Source organism: Neofelis nebulosa, chromosome 7, assembly GCF_028018385.1.
Source record: "Neofelis nebulosa isolate mNeoNeb1 chromosome 7, mNeoNeb1.pri, whole genome shotgun sequence".
Lineage (NCBI taxonomy): Eukaryota > Metazoa > Chordata > Mammalia > Carnivora > Felidae > Neofelis > Neofelis nebulosa.
Window position 1 is genome coordinate 69,840,032 of NC_080788.1, and position 23,494 is coordinate 69,863,525.

At 44.6% G+C, this 23,494-nt stretch overlaps 1 protein-coding gene across 1 annotated transcript in view; it reads left to right on the plus strand.

Annotated features, from left to right (window-relative positions):
• Positions 1–23,494, plus strand: part of RYR3 (ryanodine receptor 3) — a 535,021-nt gene that overhangs the window by 348,905 nt on the left and 162,622 nt on the right. The window contains 7 exon segments of the mRNA XM_058738297.1: positions 445–610; positions 5,794–5,880; positions 6,213–6,439; positions 8,367–9,162; positions 11,268–11,468; positions 16,890–16,992; positions 18,574–18,711. Of these exon segments, the coding sequence (XP_058594280.1) occupies positions 445–610; positions 5,794–5,880; positions 6,213–6,439; positions 8,367–9,162; positions 11,268–11,468; positions 16,890–16,992; positions 18,574–18,711 (1,718 nt within the window).

A 23,494-nucleotide genomic window follows, 5' to 3' on the forward strand; every position in this document is an offset into this window, starting at 1 on the left:
GGGCCTGAGTTTTCAAGTGTGTTACAGCCTTTTTCACTGACACTGCAGAGTTTTGTTTGTGCCTCTTATACCAAATCCCTGTATAAATCTTTGCGTGGTGGTCACCTTCCCTGTGCCCCCATCTCCGATCTCTGAGTTGGGAATACTACCATCCCCATGATCCATTTCAGAAAGGTGAATTGACGTTGAGCCGGGAGACAGTTACCAAAACATCGTGCTCTCTGGACCAAAGTATTCTGATAGATTGCCACATCCTTAAATTGAGTGGTCATGTCTGAGAAAATTAGGATGAAGCTGGATGAATGTGTTTAAGAAAAAAAAAAATTGCTGGGTGCTGACTGGAAAGCTTCTTTGGAAGGTTTCTGGGGCATTTCGTTCCTGAGCCTTGATTGCACACTGCCCCAGGCCAGATTCTGTGCTTTTTCCTCTCTCTCTGGTTTCCAGTGTGAAACGCAGCAACTGCTACATGGTCTGGGGCGGGGATATTGTGGCCACTTCGCAAAGATCAAGCCGGAGCAACGTGGACCTGGAGATCGGCTGCCTCGTGGATCTGGCGATGGGCATGTTGTCTTTCTCAGCCAATGGGAGAGAGCTCGGTACCTGCTATCAGGTAAGGGTGGCTCTGTGGCCAAGACAGCAGCATCCCCAGCCTGCGTGCTTGTGGCTCTGCTCCTCGTTCTTCTCCATCAGCATCCCGACCACAGCAGATGGGGTTGAGGAGCCCACGTGGTTCACAAGCCATCGAGGGAAAGAAACAAGAACAAAATGGCTTGGTTTTCTACAGAGGGGAAAATAGGGAAAAGTATTGTTCTTTATTGGTTGATCAGATGTCCTGGTCATCTTTCTACAAGCTAAGAAGGATTTTCTTTGGTGATGGTCTCTAAAAGGGTATTCATCTATTCCATGAACATTTCTTGTGCAACTTTTATGTTACCTGTGCTCTATAAGATGCAAAATCTGAAAGGGGAGCAGAGATACTCCTTGCTTTAGGAAACTTCTGTGCTCAAAATACAGACTCCTAAAAACAGACTCATTTGCCAAGGTGTATTCCTTTTGCAAAAAGGCTATTCTCATTCCTTATGAATTCCTTACAGGATCTTTTAAAACTGCATTTATATGAGTAATGTGTTTCTCTGCTTCATTGACTGTAAGCTCTGATAGAACTATGGGGAAAACCCTCAGTTACACACAAGTAGATTTACCTGTCATTAACGAGAAGCCCTATGTCTCTTAAGCAGGATCTTCATCCCTGATGGCCAGGTAAGCTTGGGAAATGCCACATATCATATCCTGCTTCTGACATTGGCAATGAACATTTGTGCAGGACAACTTGAAAAAATACTTCAGAAAGAAACCTGTCTAACCAGGCATTTCTCATATTACATAACCAAAAGCATTTTTGGCTTGTTTTGTTTTACTTTAACATACATAGTAGTTTTCTAGAAGTCTGGAGTTCTACAAAGCATATCTGGAAAAGGCTAACTTCAGGCGTTAAATTTCTCTGTTAAACCTATTTGATACTCCAAGGTAGAATAGAGACGTGTGGACAAAGAGTGTCATCTGAGTTCAGAGAAGGAAGAGCTTCTCTCCATTGAGAGTGGTCAGAGAAATATTCGTTTCAGAGAAACCTTGATTTAAAGAATGGCACAGGAGATATCCTTATGGAGATAGGGAAGCATAAGGTACGCTTTAGGAACAATGGCCACCATAGTATGGGCCTCTGCGGTTATTGGGGAGAAATTCATTTGGAAAAACCGGGAGGTATTGATAGGAATTGAGGAGCTTTTGAAGGTTTCTGACCAGAACAGTGACATGCACAGTGTTTAAGGACCTTTAGCTAACTACAGCAGATGAAAAGCATCCCACTACTGTGTAAATGGCTAAAACCCCAGATTCCACAGTCAGCCCCATGTTATAGCCTCCAGGCTGGAAAGCCTCTTGGCAGCCATTTGTCTGCCTTGTGCTTGAAGAGATGGCATCTGGCGGGGAGAGACGGAGTAGCCCCAAGTCTGAATTGTTTGGTGACCAAGAACGGATGGACCAAACCCTTTCTGGGTTTGGTGGGATCTGCCACCTCCCCTTCTGCATCTCCTGCAATGCATGCCAGTCTGTGTGCCTCCCTGTCCTCCTGGGAAAAAGTAAGAACATCACTCGACAGCCTGGCTGGGCAGCCGGAGGGACCTGTCTTTCCAGCAAGAGGCCTTTGCAAAACCAGGCTTTGAGGCAGAAAGTAACGTATTATTCTTCCAGTGCTTTCTCATGATTCCACTCCCCACTCCCCAGCCCCCTGAGAAAATGCTTATATACATTACTGCCGTCCTTCAGAATCCATTAGCTTTTTCCCATTAACTTTTGAAATGAGTTTGACTGAAGGGTGCTCCCTGAGCTGCAGAGAGCTCTAAAGCATCTAATAACTCTGAAGGCTAGTCGGGCTTCTGCTGTCCCTAAATAAATAAATAAACAGCCCATGGCCTTCACAGCAGCAGTGACTTGCCTGCCTCTGGGAAGAGCCCATAATGCAGGAGGAAATGTCACAACAGACAACAGGACACCGTGGCTGTTGGTATCCTGACTTGCCCAGTAGTTCCTAGGTCACGTTGGGCTGGTCCGTTGTCTTCTCCCAGCTGTGCGCTGGCACCGACCCACCTCCTGAGATGCCTTCCTCCACTCCGTGCATACAAATCCTGATTTCCCTGCTCAGTGGCCCCAGTCCTGCGTCCCGCCCAGAGGCATGTTGTCGTGAACGGGACGGTGCCAGGGCTCAGCACAGGAGCCCTCAGGTGTCTCACACCCGGCCAACCCCTTTTTCATTCCAGGCGAGACACCAACGTGTCCAGCCATGCATCTGGTCTCCCGGCAGTGGGATGATTATTATTCTGCAGCCGAGGCCATTTTCATTTTTCAATTATCTCAAGAGGAACAGGGCAGCAATATTTATATACTGGTTTCTATTCAGAAAGGACCAGTGACCAAAATAATGAGAGGAGGATTCTCTCAGACCATGTTTCTAGACCTCCCGTTAAATACTGCTGTGTAGTTTGAAAATCTCTTTCTGCCGCACTTAATTTACGTAATCATGGGAGAAATGAGAAATAAAATGTATGTTCAAGAGATACTCAGTTATTGCCACCCCAGCCACACTGCTCTGAGAACAGAGTCAGCTACAAGACTCAGATTTACGAGAGGGGTTAGCTTTCAATTCAGGCCAGTTCCTATGCCCTGACCTTCACACGTGATCAGAAATAAAATGTCTATTATTGCAAGGATAAAAGAGATCAGCCAGAGATAAAAGGTACCTTAAATAGAAAAAAGGTCCATGGCACTCCACGGCAGCCTCAAATCTGGGCTCGCTGCTCCTAACATTAGAATGGAAGCTCCCCTTGGGGCGCCTGGGTGGCTCAGTCGGTTAAGCGTCCGACTTCGGCTCAGGTCATGATCTCACGGTCTGTGGGTTCGAGCCCTGCGTCGGGCTCTGTGCTGACAGCTCGGAGCCTGGAGCCCGCTTCGGATTCTGTGTCTCCTCTCTCTCTGCCCCTCCCCTGCTCATGCTATGTCTCTCTCTGTCTCAAAAATAAATTTAAAAAAAAAATGGAAGCTCCCCATCCAGAATGTCATCTCCTAGAGGACAGAGGCCATCTGTCATGCCTGTTGCTGTCCCCGTGCTTGACATAGGACCTGGCACCTAGTAAGTGCTTGCTAAGTATTTGTTATCAAACCGACCAACTTGGCTGTGAAGCCACTGTTTCAGTTTTTTAATTGCTTCTTAACAAGTGACCGCAGAATTAATAGCTTAAAACCACATACATTTATTATTTCCCAATTCTGTAAGTTTGGGTTCTCTGCTCAGGTTCTCACAAGGCCAAAGTCAAGGCATGAGCTGGGCTGAGCTGCCTCTGTCTGGAGGCTGTGGGAGGAATCCACTCTAAGCTCATTCAGGTTGTCATCAGGATCCATTGTAGTTATAGGCCAAGGTTCTGAGGTCCGTTCTCCTTTGCTTTCTTTTCTCCTTCCCTCCCCTTCCTTCCCAGAGGTGTCCATATTCCTTCTCATGTGGCCTCTTCCATCTTCAGTGCCGACAAGGCATGTCCTATCCTTGTTGGCAGAATTTAGGTGCTTGTGTTTGTAGGTTTCAGGGTCCCTTTCTTGATGGCTGCATCCAGGGGCACTCCCAGTCCCATGAACCCCCCTGAAATCTCCTGTCATGTAGTCACAGGCTCTGTTACACCATGGTAGCTTCTTTCTCCAACGCCAGGTAGACAACCTTCTCTCCAGTCTACCGAAACACAGTCTTACAAAACGTAACCAAATCAAGGGAGTAGCAATCTCTACACCCTTTTGCTATATTCTATTTGTTAGAAACAAGATATAGGTTCTGGGGAGGGGATTGTAGGAGAGAGTGGCTCCCTGGGGGCCACCTTAGAGTGTGTCCAGGATACTCAACATTCCCTAACTGCAAGAGAGTTGCAAGAATTTCCTAATGTCTGAATTTACTTAAAGGCAAAGGACTTTAGTTGATAGAATTAAAGTCACCTTTCTGTTTCCATGGTCTCCAAGTCTCATCAATGGTCCTACATCAGGGGTGTCTGGGTGGCTCAGTCGGTTGACCATCCTACTCTTGATTTCTACTCAGGTCATGATCTCACAGTTGTGAAATTGATCCATGCTGAGAGTAGAGCCTGCTTGGGATTCTCTCTTTCTCTCTCTCTCTCTCTCTCTCTCTCTCTCTCTCTCTCTCTCTATCTCAACAAATAAACATTTTTTAAAAAGCTCATCAACATGGGCAGATGATAAGTGGAGCCCCTACTGTCATAAATAAATTCACACACTTCATCTAAGTGGCAGCTGGAAGACAGTGAATCCTACACTATTTAAGGTGAGCTCTAGAGTCATAAAGAGTGACAAGGGGGTTACAGAGAAGTCCAGAGGAACCAAGAAAAAGGAGAGGTTCTAAGAAAAGGAGATAGGTTCTGGAAGCAGCCTCTATATGTTATCTCAGGGAAGCCCTTGCCTGTAAAACAGCAGTTCTCATCTGGGGGTGCTTTTCCCTCATGGGACATCTGGCAATCAACAGAGACTTTTTTAGTTGTCATGACTGTGCTGGGGGTAGAGAGTAGTACTGACATCTTCTGGGTGGAGGCCAGGGATGCTGCTATCTGTCCTACAACACACAGGACAGCCCTACAACAAAGAGTTACCCACCCAGCCGAAAGGGTCAGTAGTGCCAAGGTTGAAAAGCTCTGTCCTATGACGCCCTTTGGGCTTGCCTCCCCAAAGTCCTTTTTGCCTTCAGAAATAACACTGAAGTCCTTGCACCATCCTCAGTGATGACTTCCTGAGGGTAGGAGTGACGAATGATGGTGCCACCTGCATGCCAGGTGTCTCCCTGCTCTATGACGAGCCAGGAATCACATCATTCCGTGAATAAAAGCAGGCATTACCCTTGGTGGTATGTTAATAGCTCCCCACGTGTGACTGTCCTGAGTACTGGAAGAAGATTTTGGCTACTGTTATCAGCGAGAGAAAATGAAAGACTGTGGGATTGTTCAGCCCCAAGTCGCGGTGGGGGGGGGGGGGGCGCGGAGGGGGGGCGGGGGGCAGGAATAAGGTGGAGAGCAGTGACTGCACTCCCAGAAGCACCAGGTCTCAGAATTTCTGAGGAGTAGAGAATGACCCGCCAGGGAGTTGTCCTGTTTCAGCTAGGGTTAGAATGGGGGGGTTGATGAATGCACCCAATGACTTAGCCATCTGTGATTTTATAATTCTGAGCAAACCTCCATTTGTTTTGGTTTCCAGGTGGAGCCCAATACCAAAGTGTTTCCAGCAGTCTTCCTGCAGCCCACGAGCACTTCATTGTTTCAGTTTGAACTTGGGAAGCTGAAGGTATTGGTCAGCCTCCTCATCCAATGGCTATGATAAAAGAAGGCAGCATTGACCATTAGGGGAAAATTTTCTAAGCCTCAGAAAACAAGGGAATCCCTTCTCACCCAGGCCCTGTACTGGGTGCTGAAAGAATTACTTAATGTTAATATAACCCATCATGCAAGGTTTTAATTAAGGCTGGCAAAGCCTTAAAGGTCTCCGGATTGATTTGTCTCTCTTTAGTTCATACTCACCATATTGGTTATCGTGGGCCATGTTGCATTATCCAGCAACTGAGCATCTCTGTAGTACACCTGTCTTTCCCTTTGAATGCCTTTTCTGCCTTGCCCCAGAATGCGATGCCCTTGTCGGCGGCCATATTTAAGAGTGAAGAGAAGAACCCAGTTCCGCAGTGTCCACCTCGGCTGGACGTCCAAACCATCCAGCCCGTGCTCTGGAGCCGCATGCCCAGCAGCTTCCTGAAGGTGGAGACGGAACGGGTGAGCGAGCGCCATGGCTGGGTGGTGCAGTGCCTGGAGCCCCTGCAGATGATGGCACTCCACATCCCTGAGGAGAACAGGTAGTGGAGGGACCCACAGAGGAGGGGGCAGGCCTGGGAGGCAGGCAGGAGAAGAGGAGGAGCAGCATCCCCCTTGGCTAGGGGCCCTGCTCTCTTCCCAAAAACCTCAGTGTCTCTTTTCCTTCCTCACTTACATTATTCACTTAGAAACAGCAGAATATCCACTATGATATGCCTCCCACAGGGCCTTCTCTCTGAGTGTCCGAAGTCAGGAGTGTTTCTATCCCTTTAATTAAAAGGTGTAACGTGACCCTGAAATATATGTCATTAATGACAAGAAGGGAGAAAATGAGGCATGCCTAGTTTGCCTAGAGAACCAAGAATGGGCTCCTGGGCTCCTCTTGGTAAGAAGTACTCCTGGATTATGGCCTGGGTTTAATCCCAGCACTATCACTTTCTGGCCTTGTGGCCTTGGGTAAATGACTCCTATAACTTACCTGTGTTTCCTCATGATACATAAAATACATGACCACCCAGAGGACTGCAGGGAGAAATAAATGGAATTGTGTAGGTGAATCTACAGTAGCATAGTTTCTTTTTTTTTTTTTTAATTTTTTTTTTAACATTTATTTATTTTTGAGACAGAGACAGAGCATGAACGGGGGAGGGGCAGAGAGAGAGGGAGACACAGAATCAGAAGCAGGCTCCAGGCTCTGAGCCATCGGCCCAGAGCCCGACGTGGGGCTCGAACTCACGGACCGTGAGATCGTGACCTGAGCTGAAGTCGGACGCTTAACCGACTGAGCCTCCCAGGCGCCCCTACACTAGCATAGTTTCTATATGTAGAAAGAAAGAAATTTTATCGTTAGCCTATTATCACCCCTTGATCTGTTGGACTAAAAACATACAGTAATGGGGGAGCAGGGGGAAGGATTTGATAGCTGCACAGCTCCCATTTAGGTATTCTGCTGGGTCATGGACAGCGGCAAGACAGGCTGGTATAGGGAAGGAGCAAGAAACAAATAGGAGTCCAGCCAAGTATGCCAATTGCAAAGGATCCTCAGATCCATGGTGAGGAGCAAGACAAAACAGAAAATCTAAGCAAGGATCAGAGGCTGTGCCCTGAGCCACCACCCCCAAAAAATGAGGGAGCAAGACAGACTTGTAAATGGGCTTCTAAAGTCAGGAAGGAGAAAGTGAATTGATTTTGCCAACTGAACTCAAATTGGAAAGTGTTTTCTCTCGGGACAAGAGTGCAGGTGTGTTTGTTTTCAGGGGAGGGAAGGCCTTGTGGATGACGGTAGATTTGGAGATTATACAGATGATGTGGGTGGTGGATTGACAGAGGGCTTCGGCTACATTTTTTTTTCTGATTTTTTTTAATGTTTATTCATTCTTGAAAGACAGAGACAGAGCACAAGCGGGTGTGGGACAGAGAGAGAGGGAGACACAGAATCCAAACCAGGCTCCAGGCTCTGAACTGTCAGCACAGAGCCCAGCGAGGGGCTCAAACTTATGAACCGTGAGATCATGACCTGAGCCAAAGTCAGACGCTTAACTAACTGAGCCACCCAGGTGCCCCTTCAGCTATGCCTGAGGCTCTTGTATTGGGGAGCAGAGGATCCCCTTCTACCCACAAATAAGAGGACCAAGTCACCTCTGTCACACACCTGAATGTTTTTCAGTTTTCCATTTGGGAGGGTTTTCCTTAATAAGGAGCACTTTCATATTTGGGAATCCATGTCTTTAAGTCTTTCAGACTTTTGAAACTCGTTGAGTTAGGGAGGATTATCAGGAACTGGGATAAGGACCAGAAATGAGAGAGGAATGATAACCTGTACGAGGGCAGGGGGCAGAGGCTCCTTCATCCTTCTATGCCCTCTGCCCTCATTGAGTTGAGTGCAATCCCTGGGGATTCAAAGAACTGCTGAGCTCTGGTGTATTCTTTTCCAACCGTGGAGTGGTTGATGGCTTGTCCTATCCGCAGGTGTGTGGATGTCCTGGAGCTCTGTGAGCAGGAGGACCTGATGCAGTTCCATTACCACACGCTGCGACTCTACAGTGCAGTGTGCGCCCTGGGAAACAGCCGCGTGGCCTACGCCCTATGCGGCCACGTGGATCTCTCCCAGCTGTTCTACGCCATTGACAACAAGTACCTCCCTGGCCTCCTTCGGTCTGGTTTCTATGACCTGCTCATCAGCATCCATCTGGCCAATGCTAAGGAGAGGAAGCTAATGATGAAGAATGAGTACATCATCCCCATCACCAGCACCACCAGAAAAATCCGCCTGTATCCAGATGAGTCCAAGAGGCACGGGCTGCCTGGGGTGGGCCTGAGAACGTGCCTCAAGCCAGGGTTCAGGTTCTCCACCCCTTGCTTTGTCGTGACCAGTGAGGAGCACCAGAAGCAGAGCCCTGAGATCCCCTTGGAGATTCTCAAGACGAAGGCACTGAGCATGCTGACAGAGGCAGTGCAGCACAGCGGGGCTCACATCCGGGACCCTGTTGGTGGGTCTGTAGAGTTTCAGTTTGTGCCTGTGCTGAAACTCATCGGGACCCTGCTGGTCATGGGGGTGTTTGATGACGATGACGTCAGGCAGATCCTCCTCCTGATCGATCCCTCTGTGTTTGGGGAGCACAGTGGGGAGACTGAGAACAGAGCAGAGAAGGAGGAAGTGACCCAGGTGGAAGAGAAGGCAGTGGAGGCCGGAGAAAAGGCCGGCAAGGAGGCTCCAGTCAAAGGCTTACTGCAGACCCGACTGCCAGAGTCCGTCAAGCTGCAGGTAACTCAGGGCAGCAAAGATCCTGCCTTTGCAAAGTGCGGGGGGAGGGTGACAGTGCAGCCTGGAGCTAAGGCTGGGACTGAGGGTGCTGGCCTAAACCTGGAGTGTAGTGGAAATACGGATAGAGAGCATTCACTGCTCATGATTTTCTCTGGCATGAAATGTACTCCCAAAGTCAAGAGAAAAGTGCTAACCCTTATCAATAAGGCACGTGCCTTAGAATTGTTTTTACGGAACTAGTGATGGATTGGCCCTCATCTTACCTCTTACCCTTTGGGACTAAATGGCTGCTCTGTGAGCCCCTGTCGGGAAAGGAGGAGGAAGAGCCTTTGGCTGTGGAAAAGACCACACTGGTCCATACGGTGGCCATGCTCATCACTTGGGCTCATTTGTTGCCATGTACTGATCACCAAGCCTGTGTAGATGTGCTGTCCTGGCATGCAAACAAACTGCCGTCTGAGCTGAGGAGAAGAGGCATGCTCGCTTCGAGCTGCCCCCTTGGCATCACCTAGGAAGCCGCAACGTTTCGTAAGACATAGTCTTACCAGAGGGAAGCTGGCAGCAGCGATACGCTGAAGATGATAACTATTGTCTTCTGGGCACTGAGAAAAGAGAAATGAAAGTGGACAGAGCAGTACAGTCTGTTCCACAAAGTCAGCCTGGCTCGGGCATCCCTCGACCACATAGCAGCTCTACAGGCTTGCCAAGTCAGTAGCCTCCCAAAGCCTTCGCTTCACAATATGTAAAATGTGGATGATAATTGAATAAAACGTAATATTCACTTTTATCATTAAAATACGGTATGAAATATATCTTATCATAAACCGTGTTAGAATCTCCAAATGAAGCTCTCTTACCTAATGTGGTGGGATTGGTAGGTGTCAGTTCATCAAAATGTTGTATGTAGAGGAGATACGTAACAAATTTTACATAGATACCTTAAACATTTTTATTAAAACATGAATGTGCTCTTCAGATGTGGAGCTGAGACTTTTTCTTCCATGTGAGTCCCTGCTTGGCATGTAGAGTCCTTTCTTTTGCATAAATGACACCTGTCACATACAGTGTGATGTGCCTGATGGCCAGTTTTGGGGGTATCTTGAAGATAGACTGTGGATTTAGAGGTAATTGGAAAGCAACCTGAGTGCAGAACACTTGTAGATTTTAATGATTTTCCCCCAATTTTTTGTAGTTGTCTAACTCACACCCAACTTTGAGTATTTTTTTTAAAAAAACAACTAGCCTTTTGCGAATGTTCCCTAGTCTTTCAATTTAGTTTTCCTATTTCATTGGCACATACAGCTTCTAATCAGATGTGATAACTGTAATCACAAGTGTGACGGGCATGTGCTCTGGGTCCTAGGTCACCTGCAGATACGCCAGAGACTAGCCTGCTAGGTAAGAGCACACCAGGGGCATTATTGTCTCTGCCCAGACAGACTGGAGAGTGTCTGTTAGTCATGCAAGGGGTTACGTGGAGATGGGTTCGTAGAACTTATGCCTGAATAAAAGTATCGGGAACACACTGAGGTTTGAAGGAGCAGGTCTGGCAAGTGGCTAACACAGAGTCGGGTGATTAGAGCTCAATAAGTTCTGGCTGCTGTTTTTCTTATTAGCGAAAGTGCAAGTAGTGATAAGATCAGGACTAGTAACAGTCCGAAAGAACTGGTGGCAGACAAAGCAGTTCCAACAAACAAACAAGAAAGAAAGAGAGGGGAACAGAAGTCTCTGGTTCCCATCATCTGGAGCCAGAAGATGTCAGGAAGGAACCAGAGCTCTCCCATGCAGTTGAGTGCTGGTTTCCATGGGGAGCTTAGAGCCAGGGAAGAATTCTCTTAGGAATGCCGTTCTCACACGGGCAGGTTTATTCTCTTTGGTGAGCTCGTTTTCCTGTTGTTCTCCTGTCCTTAGGATAAAGGGCTGGTGGCTGGGTTCAAACGGACTTGGATCCAAGTAAACGGCTCTGTGGTCACTGTGTGACATTGGGCAAGTCACTTAGAGCGCCTAAGTCTTAGTGTTAGCCTCTGTAAAATGGGGATACTAGCTGCTTCACCAATGTCTATGAAGTGTTGTTAAATGAGCATAAATATACGCTCTGGTTGCAGATGTGTGAGCTCCTCAGCTATCTCTGTGACTGTGAGCTGCAGCATCGAGTGGAGGCCATTGTGGCATTTGGCGACATTTATGTCTCTAAGCTCCAGGCAAATCAGAAGTTCCGCTACAACGAGCTCATGCAGGCCTTGAACATGTCTGCAGCCCTGACTGCCCGGAAAACCAGGGAGTTCCGCTCCCCCCCCCAGGAGCAGGTGAGAAACTCTTCCTGAGCCTCCATGCCAGTGGGGTGAACTTGAACCTTACAGAGCAGGGCATGTGAAACCTTTATGTGCCTGGGGCACCCGTGAGAGGTGTGGGCCATTCAGTGACCCAGCACAGTGCCAGGGGACAGGCCTGGTCTGATGCTAATGGCAGTGAGGAGTATCTGCCAATCATCTCAGATGGGAAAATAACCCATCCAGAAGTGCACATGGGGCGGGGCTTCCTCTCCTCCCTTGCTTGCTCCTACTGGTGCCCTGTCACTGAGTCAAAGACCAGATCACTGTCACGACCCAGCTTCCACACCAGCAAGGATCCACCATTAGAAGAATGTCTGTCCACTCCTTGCAGAAGTCACTCCTTTGTATTAGAGATCAAGAGAGCATGGTCGACGTTTCCTGACTTAAGAGAGCAGGTGCACAGGCTTCCTCGACTAAGTTCCCGAAGCCCCTTACCCTGTGACCAAGACCCTCACAAAGCCTCCCAGCCCCCAGAAGCGAGGAAAATAGGACTGGGCAAGTGAGGTCCCTTCTGTGAGGGATTGTCATTTTTGTACAGTACCCCCACCTTGCAGTCAGCCTTGCCCATATGGGAAGACTGCTTTGAAAAGACTCAAAATCCTGGTGAGTAACTGGCAGATAGGGGCAGGACACCTTGCAGAACATAGTTGGCATTTGTCCCCCTGTTCCCATGTACATCCTGCAGGCAGCTTGGCCACAGCTCCCTAAGTGTTCAAAACAGACGATCTTTCAGTGAAGAAATTTGCCTTCTGTCTCTGAAACCAGATCTTTGCATCTTCTCTATATTTAATAAGCAGTCTATCCATAAACTGTTGTCAGGTATAATTACCACCATTTGATATTAATGGTACAACTTGGTCCAATTACTTTCCTAACCTATTTGGTAGAACATAGATATTTATATTGACTTAAAAGTGAACCACATATCTTGGCTTTTAAAAGATTCACTTGAATGATGCTGGCCTTGTAAAGACTAGGCAAAGTTTATCATCGCTTTGCTGGAGGCAAACTGAGAAGGCCCTTTGAATTGATGGGAGGAGGTAATTCATACCGTACTGAGGGAAGCGCAGTGAGCCTGGATTACTCTTAAAGGCTTTCCAAATGTTGTCAGGCTGCTTTTGGACTGGCAACCTGTGCAAACATTTCCCAATTCATTGGCAGATGCTGACTCCTATTTGTGAATAATGGGCAGGAAGAACAATGTGATGCATGGCTCCTTTTCTGGCTCCCCCTTCTCTCGCTGTGTGGCCTTAGGCAATTGCCTTTCTGTGTCTCCCTTTCTTCAGCTGCAAAATGAGGATGTTTGTATGTCCCTCCCTCCTTTCTAGGGAGGACCCCAGGAGATAATTTTTTAGATTGCTTAGTGGGATACTGTCATATGGTAAACATTCTGTAAGTGGAATCATTAGTTTCAGTGTTGGAAGGTTCTTTTGCCTTCTGCCAGTGACCCGGTGAGTAGAGTTTATGTATGTTTTCTGAGACATCTGCTTAACCCAGCTAGACCTGCACTGTCTATCTAACACTGCCCTCATGGACACAGCTACTGATCCTATCCTGGCTCCTGGAAGGGCCATGCTGGCTCCCACCTCACCTGCTACCTCCTTACCTTCTCTTCTGCTGTCCCCAGGGCCTGCTATCACTTCCTCCTTTAGCCCTCTCAGTACTCCTCTGGGCAATCATTTCAGACTGGTTTCAGATGGAACTTGAGAAATTCTTCCCTAATGTGTTAGACTAAATGATTCTTGAGCAGATATTAGAATCACCAGAAAGGCTTAATAAAACAGACTGGTGATCTGGGGCTTCTAATTCAGTAGCTGTAGTGTGAGGCCCAGTAATTTTTACTTTTAGCAAGTTTCCAGGTAATACTGATGATGTTGGTCTAGGAATGAAATGAAAGAAAAGAAACTAATTCCTATCAATTTCAGCTGTCTCACCTACCACCCCTCACAGAATGTTCATTTCTAGAAGGAACCGACCAATAGAGCTCTCTAAATAATTCGAAATTGAGTATGGACAAAGGAGGATTCAGATCAATTTCAGGGGATAGCAATGCAAATTCACGTGGAAAATTGGGTGTATAAGAATTAGAATTTTAAAACAATGATACGATTATCTCATCCTTCTGTAACCTTTGAGGAGAAAGTAAAGGTTTTCAGCCTTGTATCTATATAAGATCAGAGATATGAAAAAAACATATACTTGGGGGATGTAACCAAGTACAAAAGTAGGTAAAACTAAGATTAGTCCAGTGGTCATTGGCATATTAGCCAGGCACAGTCAGTAAGCCTTTGACTTTAAAAAGGGCATCATTAGGGCGCCTGGGTGGCTCAGTCGGTTGAGCGTCCGACTTCAGCTCAGGTCATGATCTCGTGGTCCGTGAGTTCGAGCCCCGCGTCGGTCTCTGTGCTGACAGCTCAGAGCCTGGAGCCTGTTTCAGATTCTGTGTCTCCCTCTCTCTGACCCTCCCCTGTTCATGCTCTGTCTCTCCCTGTCTCAAAAATAAATAAAACGTTAAATAAATAAATAAATAAATAAATAAATAAATAAATAAAAATAAAAAGGGCATCATTGGGGTACCTGGGTAGCTCATTTGGTTAGGCTACCAACTCTTGATTTTTCCTCAGGTCATGGTCTCGTGGTTCCTGAGTTTGAGCCCCACCACATTGGGCTTTGCACTGACAGTATGGAACCTGCTTGGGCTTGGGAGTCTCTGTGTCTCTCTCTCTGTCTCTGTCTCTCTCTCCCTCCCTCTCTCTCTCCCCTCCTCCCTCTCCCCTTCTGCCCCTCCTTGCCTCTCTCTCAAAATGAGTAAACTTAAAAGATAAACAGGCAAGTAGTAGGTAGGTAGAAAAGGCATCATTAAAGGGTATGCCCTGTGCAGCAGAAAGTTCAGCTCACTCCACTTTTTTTTTTTAATGTTTATTTATTTTTGAGAGAGAGAGTGTAAGCAGAGGAGGGGCAGAGAGAGAGGGAGATCCAGAATCTGAAGCAGGCTCCAGGGTCTGACCTGTATGCACAGAGCCCAATGTGGGGCTCGAACTCAGAACAGTGAGATCATGACCTGAGCCAAAGTCAGACAGGAAACTGACTGAGCCACCTAGGTGCCCCACTCCTCTTTTGGTTTTCTGACCTGCCGGCTGGTGGGCCACTACTTCCCAAGTATTCCACCTACGGCAAGATCTTTCAGCAAAGAATTCAATTTTCTGACTCTGAAACTAGATCCTCAGATCTTGTTTTTATTTCATAAACAACCTATCAATCTATGTTGATGTAACTACCATAATTTAACATTGGGGAACAACCACAAAAATTACTTTCCTAACCTATTTTATGGACATTATTTTATTACAGGCAACACTTCCACCAACTTCCAAAAAAACTGTTTGCAGTAGAAGCTTTAAATAAGCGTCTTCCTACCAACATTAAACACGGTTTTTCCGTGGCTTGATAAAAGAGATGGTGACGTTTTTTAATGTAGAAATTCTAAGCAGAAGGAGAAAGTATCTTTGCCTGGTGTTCAGGTTACGCTGCCTGAGGCGAGCAAAGTGGAGAACATCACCCCTAGTTATTGTTTCAGTCCCTCCCAATATTCACTGCCTTGGGGTCGTGGGTCTTTGGAAAGAATTGAGACATCCTGGTATCTGACCAGGAAATGAATGACCACATCCTTACCAACGTTTCATTAATCTCTGATAGCATTTCTTTGAATTGTTAATGCTGCCGAGCACATACTAATGCTGACTTTGCCAGCAACAACAGAAATAGCACATTTTCTCATACTGTGTCACAATGAGTATCATACCTTGAAATATCATTTACTTCATCACTACTTCAAGATCACAGTGGATATGAGACTGCCACTAGATCTTTTTGTCCAATAGGTTAATAAACAAGTACATGTTACTATATCACAGATTTCTTTTTTATGGTTTTTGATAACTAAATTTCAATATAATGGTTTCTGTATGTAATTTTCTATATTTTCTGTTACATATTCAAAATACTAATTTAAGCAGTAATCGGGTGGGTTTTAACAGACTGTCAGAGTGGTCCATGGCATTAAAACAGTTAAGACTCCCTGAGACAAAACTAAAGGAAAAGATGAGTGTTTAACTACCTGTTAAAACCTGCATGTCAAAAAAAAAAAAATTTTTTTTGTAGGTAAAGTTAAAAGCTCACTAAAACCTGGGAAATATATTTAGAGAACATGTTACAAAGAGTTAATAGTCTAGGGATGTGCAAAATACTGATTAATTTTTTTTAACGTTTGTTCAGTTGTGAGAGACAGTGATAAAGTGTGAGCATGGGAGGGGCAGAGAGAGAGGGAGATAGAGAATCTGAAGCAGGCTCCAGGATGTGAGCTGTCAGCACAGAGCCTGACGCTGGGCTCAAACTCACAAACCGTGAGATAATGATCTGAGCCCAAGTCAGCAGCTTACCGGACTAAGCCACCCAGGCGCCTCCTGATTAATTTTTAAAAAGAAAATTACCCAACAGAAAAAGGGAGAAAGAACATGAATGGGAAATTTATAAAATATTGAAATGAAAATGGTTCTTATGTGTGGAAAAACAAAATTCAACCTCACCAATTAAATGCAAATTAAAGCAACAGGGATGTGACATTTTTTACCCATTAAATTGGAAAATATTTGAAAATGTGTTAACTCTCATTACTGTAATGGAGATGGCAAAATAATACACACTCTTGAATAAATTTGGTTAAAATGCAAATTGTTGTAAGCCTTCTGGAGGGTGATTTGGCAATTCCTATCGAAAGCCATTAAAATGTGCAAACCTTTTGATCCAGTCATGTTGCTTCTAGGAGTTTATCCTTAAAAAAAAAAAAAAAAAAAGATCAGAGATGTGAACAAAAATTAGTTATAAGGAAATTCCAACAAACTTTATTTATTTATTTATAAGAACAAAAAAATGGAAACAATTTAAATATTTCTTAACAGGTCATTAATTTTACACCAATTGCTATTCATCTTATGATGAAATGCAGTGTACCTGTTAACAATCAATAAAAAAAGAAAATGCTCAAGATAAATTGTTAAGTGGGAAATCTGACCTCAAAAATGTTTATCTAGAGTATGCATGCTCTCAGTCTATATACATAAAGCCTGGAAGTTATGAACTAAGTATCATTAAATATGGTTATCTTTGGGTAGTGGGATCACAGTAAGTTTTCTTTAGGTATTTCCAAATTTTGTGCAGTTAATAAATTACCATTATAATCAGAGAAAAGGTGAAAGCTACTTTTAAACATGGTCATCTTTACAAAAAAGTTTGAGGTAGATAAAATATGCAAGGAATGTTTGGTGTCTAAGGCAGGATCTGAGTTCTTTGGCCAACACCGAGAACCACTTACCCATTCTTCTTTGTCCCTCAAAGATCAACATGCTTCTTAACTTTCAACTGGGAGAGAATTGCCCCTGCCCAGAAGAGATCCGAGAGGAGCTATATGACTTCCATGAGGACCTTCTCATTCACTGTGGTGAGCTTCTGAGATGAAAGCTTTATCAAAGACAAGTCTGTTCCCTGTTCCTTCATTAGAAGCTAGTGGGGGTTGGGAAGACAGTTTTGTATTTAAAAGTGCGGTTGACCCTTTTTTAATATTATTTTTGCTTCCCTTCCCTTATGTTCATCTGTTTTGTATCTTAAATTCCACATGTGAGTGAAGTCATATGATGTTTGTCTTCCTCTGACTAATTTTGCTTAGCATAATGCCCTCTAGTTCCATCCGCGTTGTTGCAAATGGCAACATTTCATTCTTTGATTGTTGAGTAATAGGGGTTTGAGCTATGTGAGTCCATTTGTAATGCGGGATTTTGTTTCCATAAATAGAGTGCAGTACTCAAAGTGTATTTTCTCTTCCTTATGATTTTCTTAATAATATTTTCTTTCCGTGGTTTAATTTATTATAAGAATATATGATACATATCACATTTAAAAATGCGTGTTAGTTGACTGTTTATGTTATCAGTAAGGCTTCCCATCAGGAGTATGCTATTCATAGTTAAGTTGTAGAGGGTCAGAGTTATATGTGGATTTTCTACTGTGTGGGTGAATGGTGCCCCTAACCCCTGCATTGTTCGAGGGTTAACTGTACAATTCTAACTGCTCAAGAAATGATTCTGCCTGGACTACTGGGGTCAGAGAAGATACAGAAAATAATTCTGGCATATATGCCATATCCATATATGGTGGAAACTCCTTCTACCAAGAAGAAATTTTGTTGAAATAGAAGAGAGTGAACAGGGTCTCTGAAGAAGGAAAATAACTGATAACTTGTGTAAAGTTCACCCAGTTTACTTAGATGGTTGGACTCTGCTCCCAGGTGAACCAAGATTCTGATCTCCTTTGCTTCTTATCTTTTGCAGTGATATAAATATGATAACGTATGCCCTTAACAATTCTAAACCACAGTCCCTACTTTAATACATAACTATTTTAAATAACAATTGTAAGCCTGCAGTCCCTCCTTTGATACGTAACTGCTGATTTTAAATTGTTCTCAGCATTTGTGCTGCTTGTACATGGATGGATTGAATAATATATGGAAAATAAGTGGTATTTGCATAGGAAATGACTCAATGTTAACTCTTTCTAGATGCTTTAGAGCCCTTTTAGGGTACAGGTTAGAATAAGTTAAATTTAGGGGCACCTGGGTAGCTCAGTCAATTAAAGCATCCAGCTAACTCTTGGTTTTGACTCAGGTCATAAACTCATGGTTCATGGGATTAAGCCCTGCATCAGTCTCCATGCTGACAGCACAGAGCCAGCTTGTTCCCTCTCTCTCTCTCTCTCTCTCTCAAAATAAATAAATAAACTTCAAAAAAAAAAAAAAAGTTGATTTTGGGGTTTGAAATTACTTGGTGTTTTTGTATGTAAGGAATTATCTTTTTAAAATACTTTCCAAAAAGACATCCTGTAGGTAAATAATTATGGGAGGCTGCCTATAGCATCTTGAGAAAGTTCCAGAAGGGTAGGAAGCAGAGATTTATGTTCTTTCAATCTTACGGTGGTTATTTTTATGTACTGTTCAAGATTTTCACTCTGTTCTGTGACTTGATAGGTGTTCCCCTGGAGGAGGAAGAAGAGGAGGAGGAAGACACATCCTGGGCTGGGAAACTCCGTGCCTTGGTGTATAAAATCAAAGGCCCTCCCAAGCCTGCGAAGGAACAGCCAACAGAGGAGGAAGAGAGATGCCCTAGTAAGTGACCATGCCTTTCAGTCCTCCTGACACAGTGCTCTTCTTTCACATAATGAAGAGAATTGGCTTTCTGACAAATGCTGTGTAAGAAGTGGACTGTCTAAGCTTCAAAGGAGACATCTGGGCATTCTTTTATAATTGGTGGTGGTTACTGTGTATTTGGAGCTATGCTTTTCTAATTTAAAGACCTTACTTTCAGAGCCTTTTGAAACCTGAGGGATCTGTTACTTTGGCTCTGCTCTTGTCTGTCTGCTTTAAAATGCCTATAAACAGATTTCTGTTCTTTCTTTTAGGTTTCCATGGTCCTTCAATCATTGTTGTTTCAATCATTTGCAATGTTTCCTTAGAATTGCAAATTGCCCCAGTGAGGAAAAATAATAATATGAGGGGAGTAAAGGAAATAGGATGTGGGCTTTAGGGGTTGTTTTTGGGGTTTTGGCAATGATTGTCATAATGTAGCATCCTAGAGGACTTTGACCTTCCATTTTTCAACAATCCCAAACCTTGTCCAAATTCATTTCTCTAAGCCTTACAGTAGATGTGACTCCTACCGTTGTGACTCATGTTGAAACAAGATTATAATTTGTTCTGTAGGGAAGTGTACTGTCCATAAACCATTAACGTTTTAAGAAGAAGACTGTGTAATATATGTAATCAATATGCTCTTCCATCCAAAATTCTGCAAATATTTCATTTGTCTAAAGAAGAAGGAACTTCTGAGGTTTAACATAATTGCCTTTTATCTTGTTCCTATTCCTATCCATTTTAAGTTTATTTATTTTGAGGGGGACAGAGAGCACAGGGGAGGGGCAGAGAGAGAATTCCAAGCAGGCTCTGTGCTGTCAGTGTAGAGCCCAATCCAGGGCTCAAACTCATGAACCATGAGATCATGACCTGAGCCAAAATCAAGAGTTGGATGCTTAACCGACTGAGCCACCCAGGCATCCCTATTCTTAACCATTTTAAAACATGCTTTCAAATCATAGACTAGAGCAATAGACTGTCAAGCTGTGATTGGTTTATCTGAGAACTCTACTTTGGGGTTCATACATCTTATTGCCCTTTCTATTGACCTTTCATCTTTGTCAGAATATCTCTGAAGGGAAAGAATCCTCACCATTTTTTCAGCACAAGTGTTAAAACCTCTGGAAAAGAGTATAGGATACTTGGAAGCAGTCATACTGCCAACCCTTAATCAGTGCTCTCCATCACCATATTTCTATGGGTGGGACTTTGATAAGGGCATGCCAGCAGGATTCTAAAAGCACAAAAATGAGTTTAGATTCCCTTTGTGGTTACTGCCAAAGCAGAACTAAAAATAGGCTGAGCTGACCCATATTACCTGCTGTGAGTCTATTTTGGAAGCGGATGCTTCTAATATAATGTGTCACCACTAGGGGTCCCACAAGGTGACCATTTCATGTGAGGTAAGTGGAGTCAGTCAGATGAAATCACTTGCCTGTGTGAAGTCTCCCTAATTCTAAGAATGGTGTCCAGGCTCCACAGATTGCTACCTCGGGACTCAGGCTGGAAGACCATATTCTGCCTGTTCTGATAGAATGTGCAAACAAGGTCGCTCCAGTGTGAGAGTTCACGTCTTCTCCTCATGCTGCTTCCCTTCCAGAAGGAGAGTTGTGAGGGGCTCACATATTGTGTCCTAAGTGTCCTATCCTGGATTTCGAGAAATAGATATGAAGGTGGTCAAGCGTGTCTAGTTGTCACCATGTGGGTCCTCTTCCAAATGTTCCAGAGACATAAAGCCTCTCACACAGGCCTGACATATGAGGAGAAAATCTTGGGAATGGTTTAACTGCCACACCACTGAAATTGGAGACAGTGTTTCTGAATACATAGCCAGTTGCGATAAAAGGGTCAAAATACTTTCCAGTATTAGTAACTTTGTCCACGTTATTACGTGACTGTTCTTACCCTTACATTTGGTAAAATCCTGAAATTACAGAGAATAGCATGGAATAGGGAATTGACAATTCCTCAAGTACTTCACATGTTATTAGTTTATTACTGGAGGTTTTTTTTCACTCTTCTATTGTGTAGTTGATGAAAATAGGGCTCTGAAGAATGAAGGGATACTTGTTCATTCATTTACTCTTGCCACCACTCCCTGGTTCCAGAAAACTTTCCAGGTGACTGAATGTCACTGGCACAAGGTAACTGAGCTGAGTAAAGCCGTGGCTTGCTTCACGTTTTCTGGCTCCGGTTCCGTGCTCTTCCCATTGTCCCGTGAAGCCTCCGACATAGCTATGGCATACCCAGTGGCTTTTTAAAGCCATCATCTTTTTATCTGGTTACTGCACCTGTGAGGTAACTCATGCTTGTGACCTAGCAGAAGTCAGAATTCTATCATGCCCAAGTTGACCAAGCCAAAGATCTGCACTCGGAGGGTTCAGGGTAGGTGGTACACTTCCTCCTCTACGAGCGGTTGGTGTTGGCCAACTGACCTGCAGGAAAACCTCACTTTTTCTAGAAAAGAGGAATCAACAGGGTCCTGAGCTTCATGAGAATCCTGCTAGCTGGCTCAGAGTTCCAAGGATCTGCTTAAACTAACTCTAAGCCATATTGTTGATGAAAGCTGTTACAATCTTTATTAAAAGATCATATGATAAGAAGTAAAAAAGACCCAACAGTAGCAGCCTGCCATACTAAGTCACATTTCTCTGGCATATCCTAATCCAGCAAATTCCCGAGAAAATCTTTTGCCTGTTCTGAGCCAGGGCTTCTCACACATGACAGTTTAAGCAAGGTTTCTTGAATATAAATGTGTTGCCACTGAGTTACTCCTCCAGAAGAGACCAACCCGCTGTTTCTGCTAAATTCTGAAATTAACAAAATGAAGATCACCTGTCACTTTCCTGCTCCAAGTTGGTGCGTTCCTCTCTCTCTCATTCACTGAATGCCTTCCCAAAGCATGGAGGTTTTTCCATTATCTTCTCTCTACAAAGAAACTTTATAGGGTCACACAGTAGTGGCATAAAAGTTCAAACCATTGTCACCTGAGTCTAGTTGCTATCCATATTATTTATATAATAATATCCTGTGCCCCCCCCCCGACCCCCCACCAGGCAGTGGCTATGAAAGGTCTTTGAGGACTAAATTATTCATTTACTCAACAGTAGTGAGGTACTTAGAAGCATAGGGCTCTAGACTTAGGCCACCTGGTCTTAAATTCTTGCTCTGCCACACAATCTCGATAAGACTGAGCATGTAGGTCTGTGAGTTCGAGCCCCGCGTCAGGCTCTGGGCTGATGGCTCGGAGCCTGGAGCCTGTTTCCGATTCTGTGTCTCCCTCTCTCTCTGCCCCTGCCCCGTTCATGCTCTGTCTCTCTCTGTCCCAAAAATAAATTAAAAAAAAAAAAAAAAAAAAGTTGAAAAAAAAAAAAAAGACTGAGCATGTGATGGCCTCTCTGTGCCTCAGTTGTCTCATCTGTAAAACGGACATGGCACTAATACCTTACTTAGTTGACATGAAGATTAAATTAGTTAAAAATTCAAAGTATTTTTAAGTGTGACTGGCATAGAGTATGCACTTAATTTTAACTATATTTGGCATTAAAACGTTTGGGGATTCCTGGGTGGCCGGTCAGTTAAGCGTCTGACTCTTGATTTCAGCTTGGGTCATGATCTCACAGTTGGTGAGATCAAGCCCCATGTTGGGCTCTGTGCTTACAACACAGAGCCTGCTTGGGATTCTCTCTCTCTCCCTCTCTCTCTGCCCCTCCCCTGCTTCTGTGCTCACTAATACACGCTCCCTCTCTCTCTCTCAAAAATACATTTAAAAAATGGTAATCACTTACCATTTCTCAGGCACTGTATCACATACTAGTTAATTCTGCTTTAGCAGGATAGGAATCTAAAGGATTGCAATGCAGGGTCACTGGAGGCATGGAGCCCATGAGATGTCATTGCAGTGCTCTAGATGAGAAGCTCCAAGGACTTGAATTAAGGATGGTGTGGTGGGTAGGATAATGGCCCCAACAATGTCCCCGTCCTAATTCCTGGAGCCTATGGATTAAATGGTAAAGGAAAATTTAGGGTGCAGACACAGTTAAGGCTGTTAATTAGCTGACCTTAAAATGAAGAAATCTCCTGGATTACTGGAGTAGACCTAAAATAATCACAAGGCATTGTGGTAGACACTTCACGTTAGCTCACCTGATTTACCCCTTGCAGCAAACAATTAGGCTCAGTGACAGCCAGGTTCCCATTTTGCATGTCAGGCAATGGAGAGCGAAGCAAAATAATTTGGACAAGGTTTCTACACCAAGTTAGAACTGGCCCAGACTGGGATCATGTTCCATGCCCAGGGCCCACACTCTTTCAGAGCACCATGTAGGGGTGCCTGGGACAGGGCCGTGGGGGTGGCAGGACAGGGGTGGGGAGCACAGACCTTGAGGACGTGTGGTCTATAGCTCACCTCATCCTCGGTCTATTCTCCAGACTGAATACACACAGGAACTGAAATAAAAATGATTCGATTGCTTTTCTAGAAGAGTCAAGACAGAGACCTCAGGGCCCCGAGCCCTTCGCTGTCCGGTTTCCGCCCCATCTTCGTGTCAGGGATTTCCTTCCCAAACACGTGAGCAGCCGCAGCTGTTCTCTGTGCTCTTCTCCCTGGCGTCGTCATTGGTCATTTAATCTCTGGAATGTTTTTGAGAAAGTGATTATGAGGCTGGTTGACTGATTCTAAAAACAACAGGCTAATTATCTCCGTATGATGGATGAGACCCCAGGGGGCAGCAGAGATGGAGTGGCAGCAGCCAGCCGC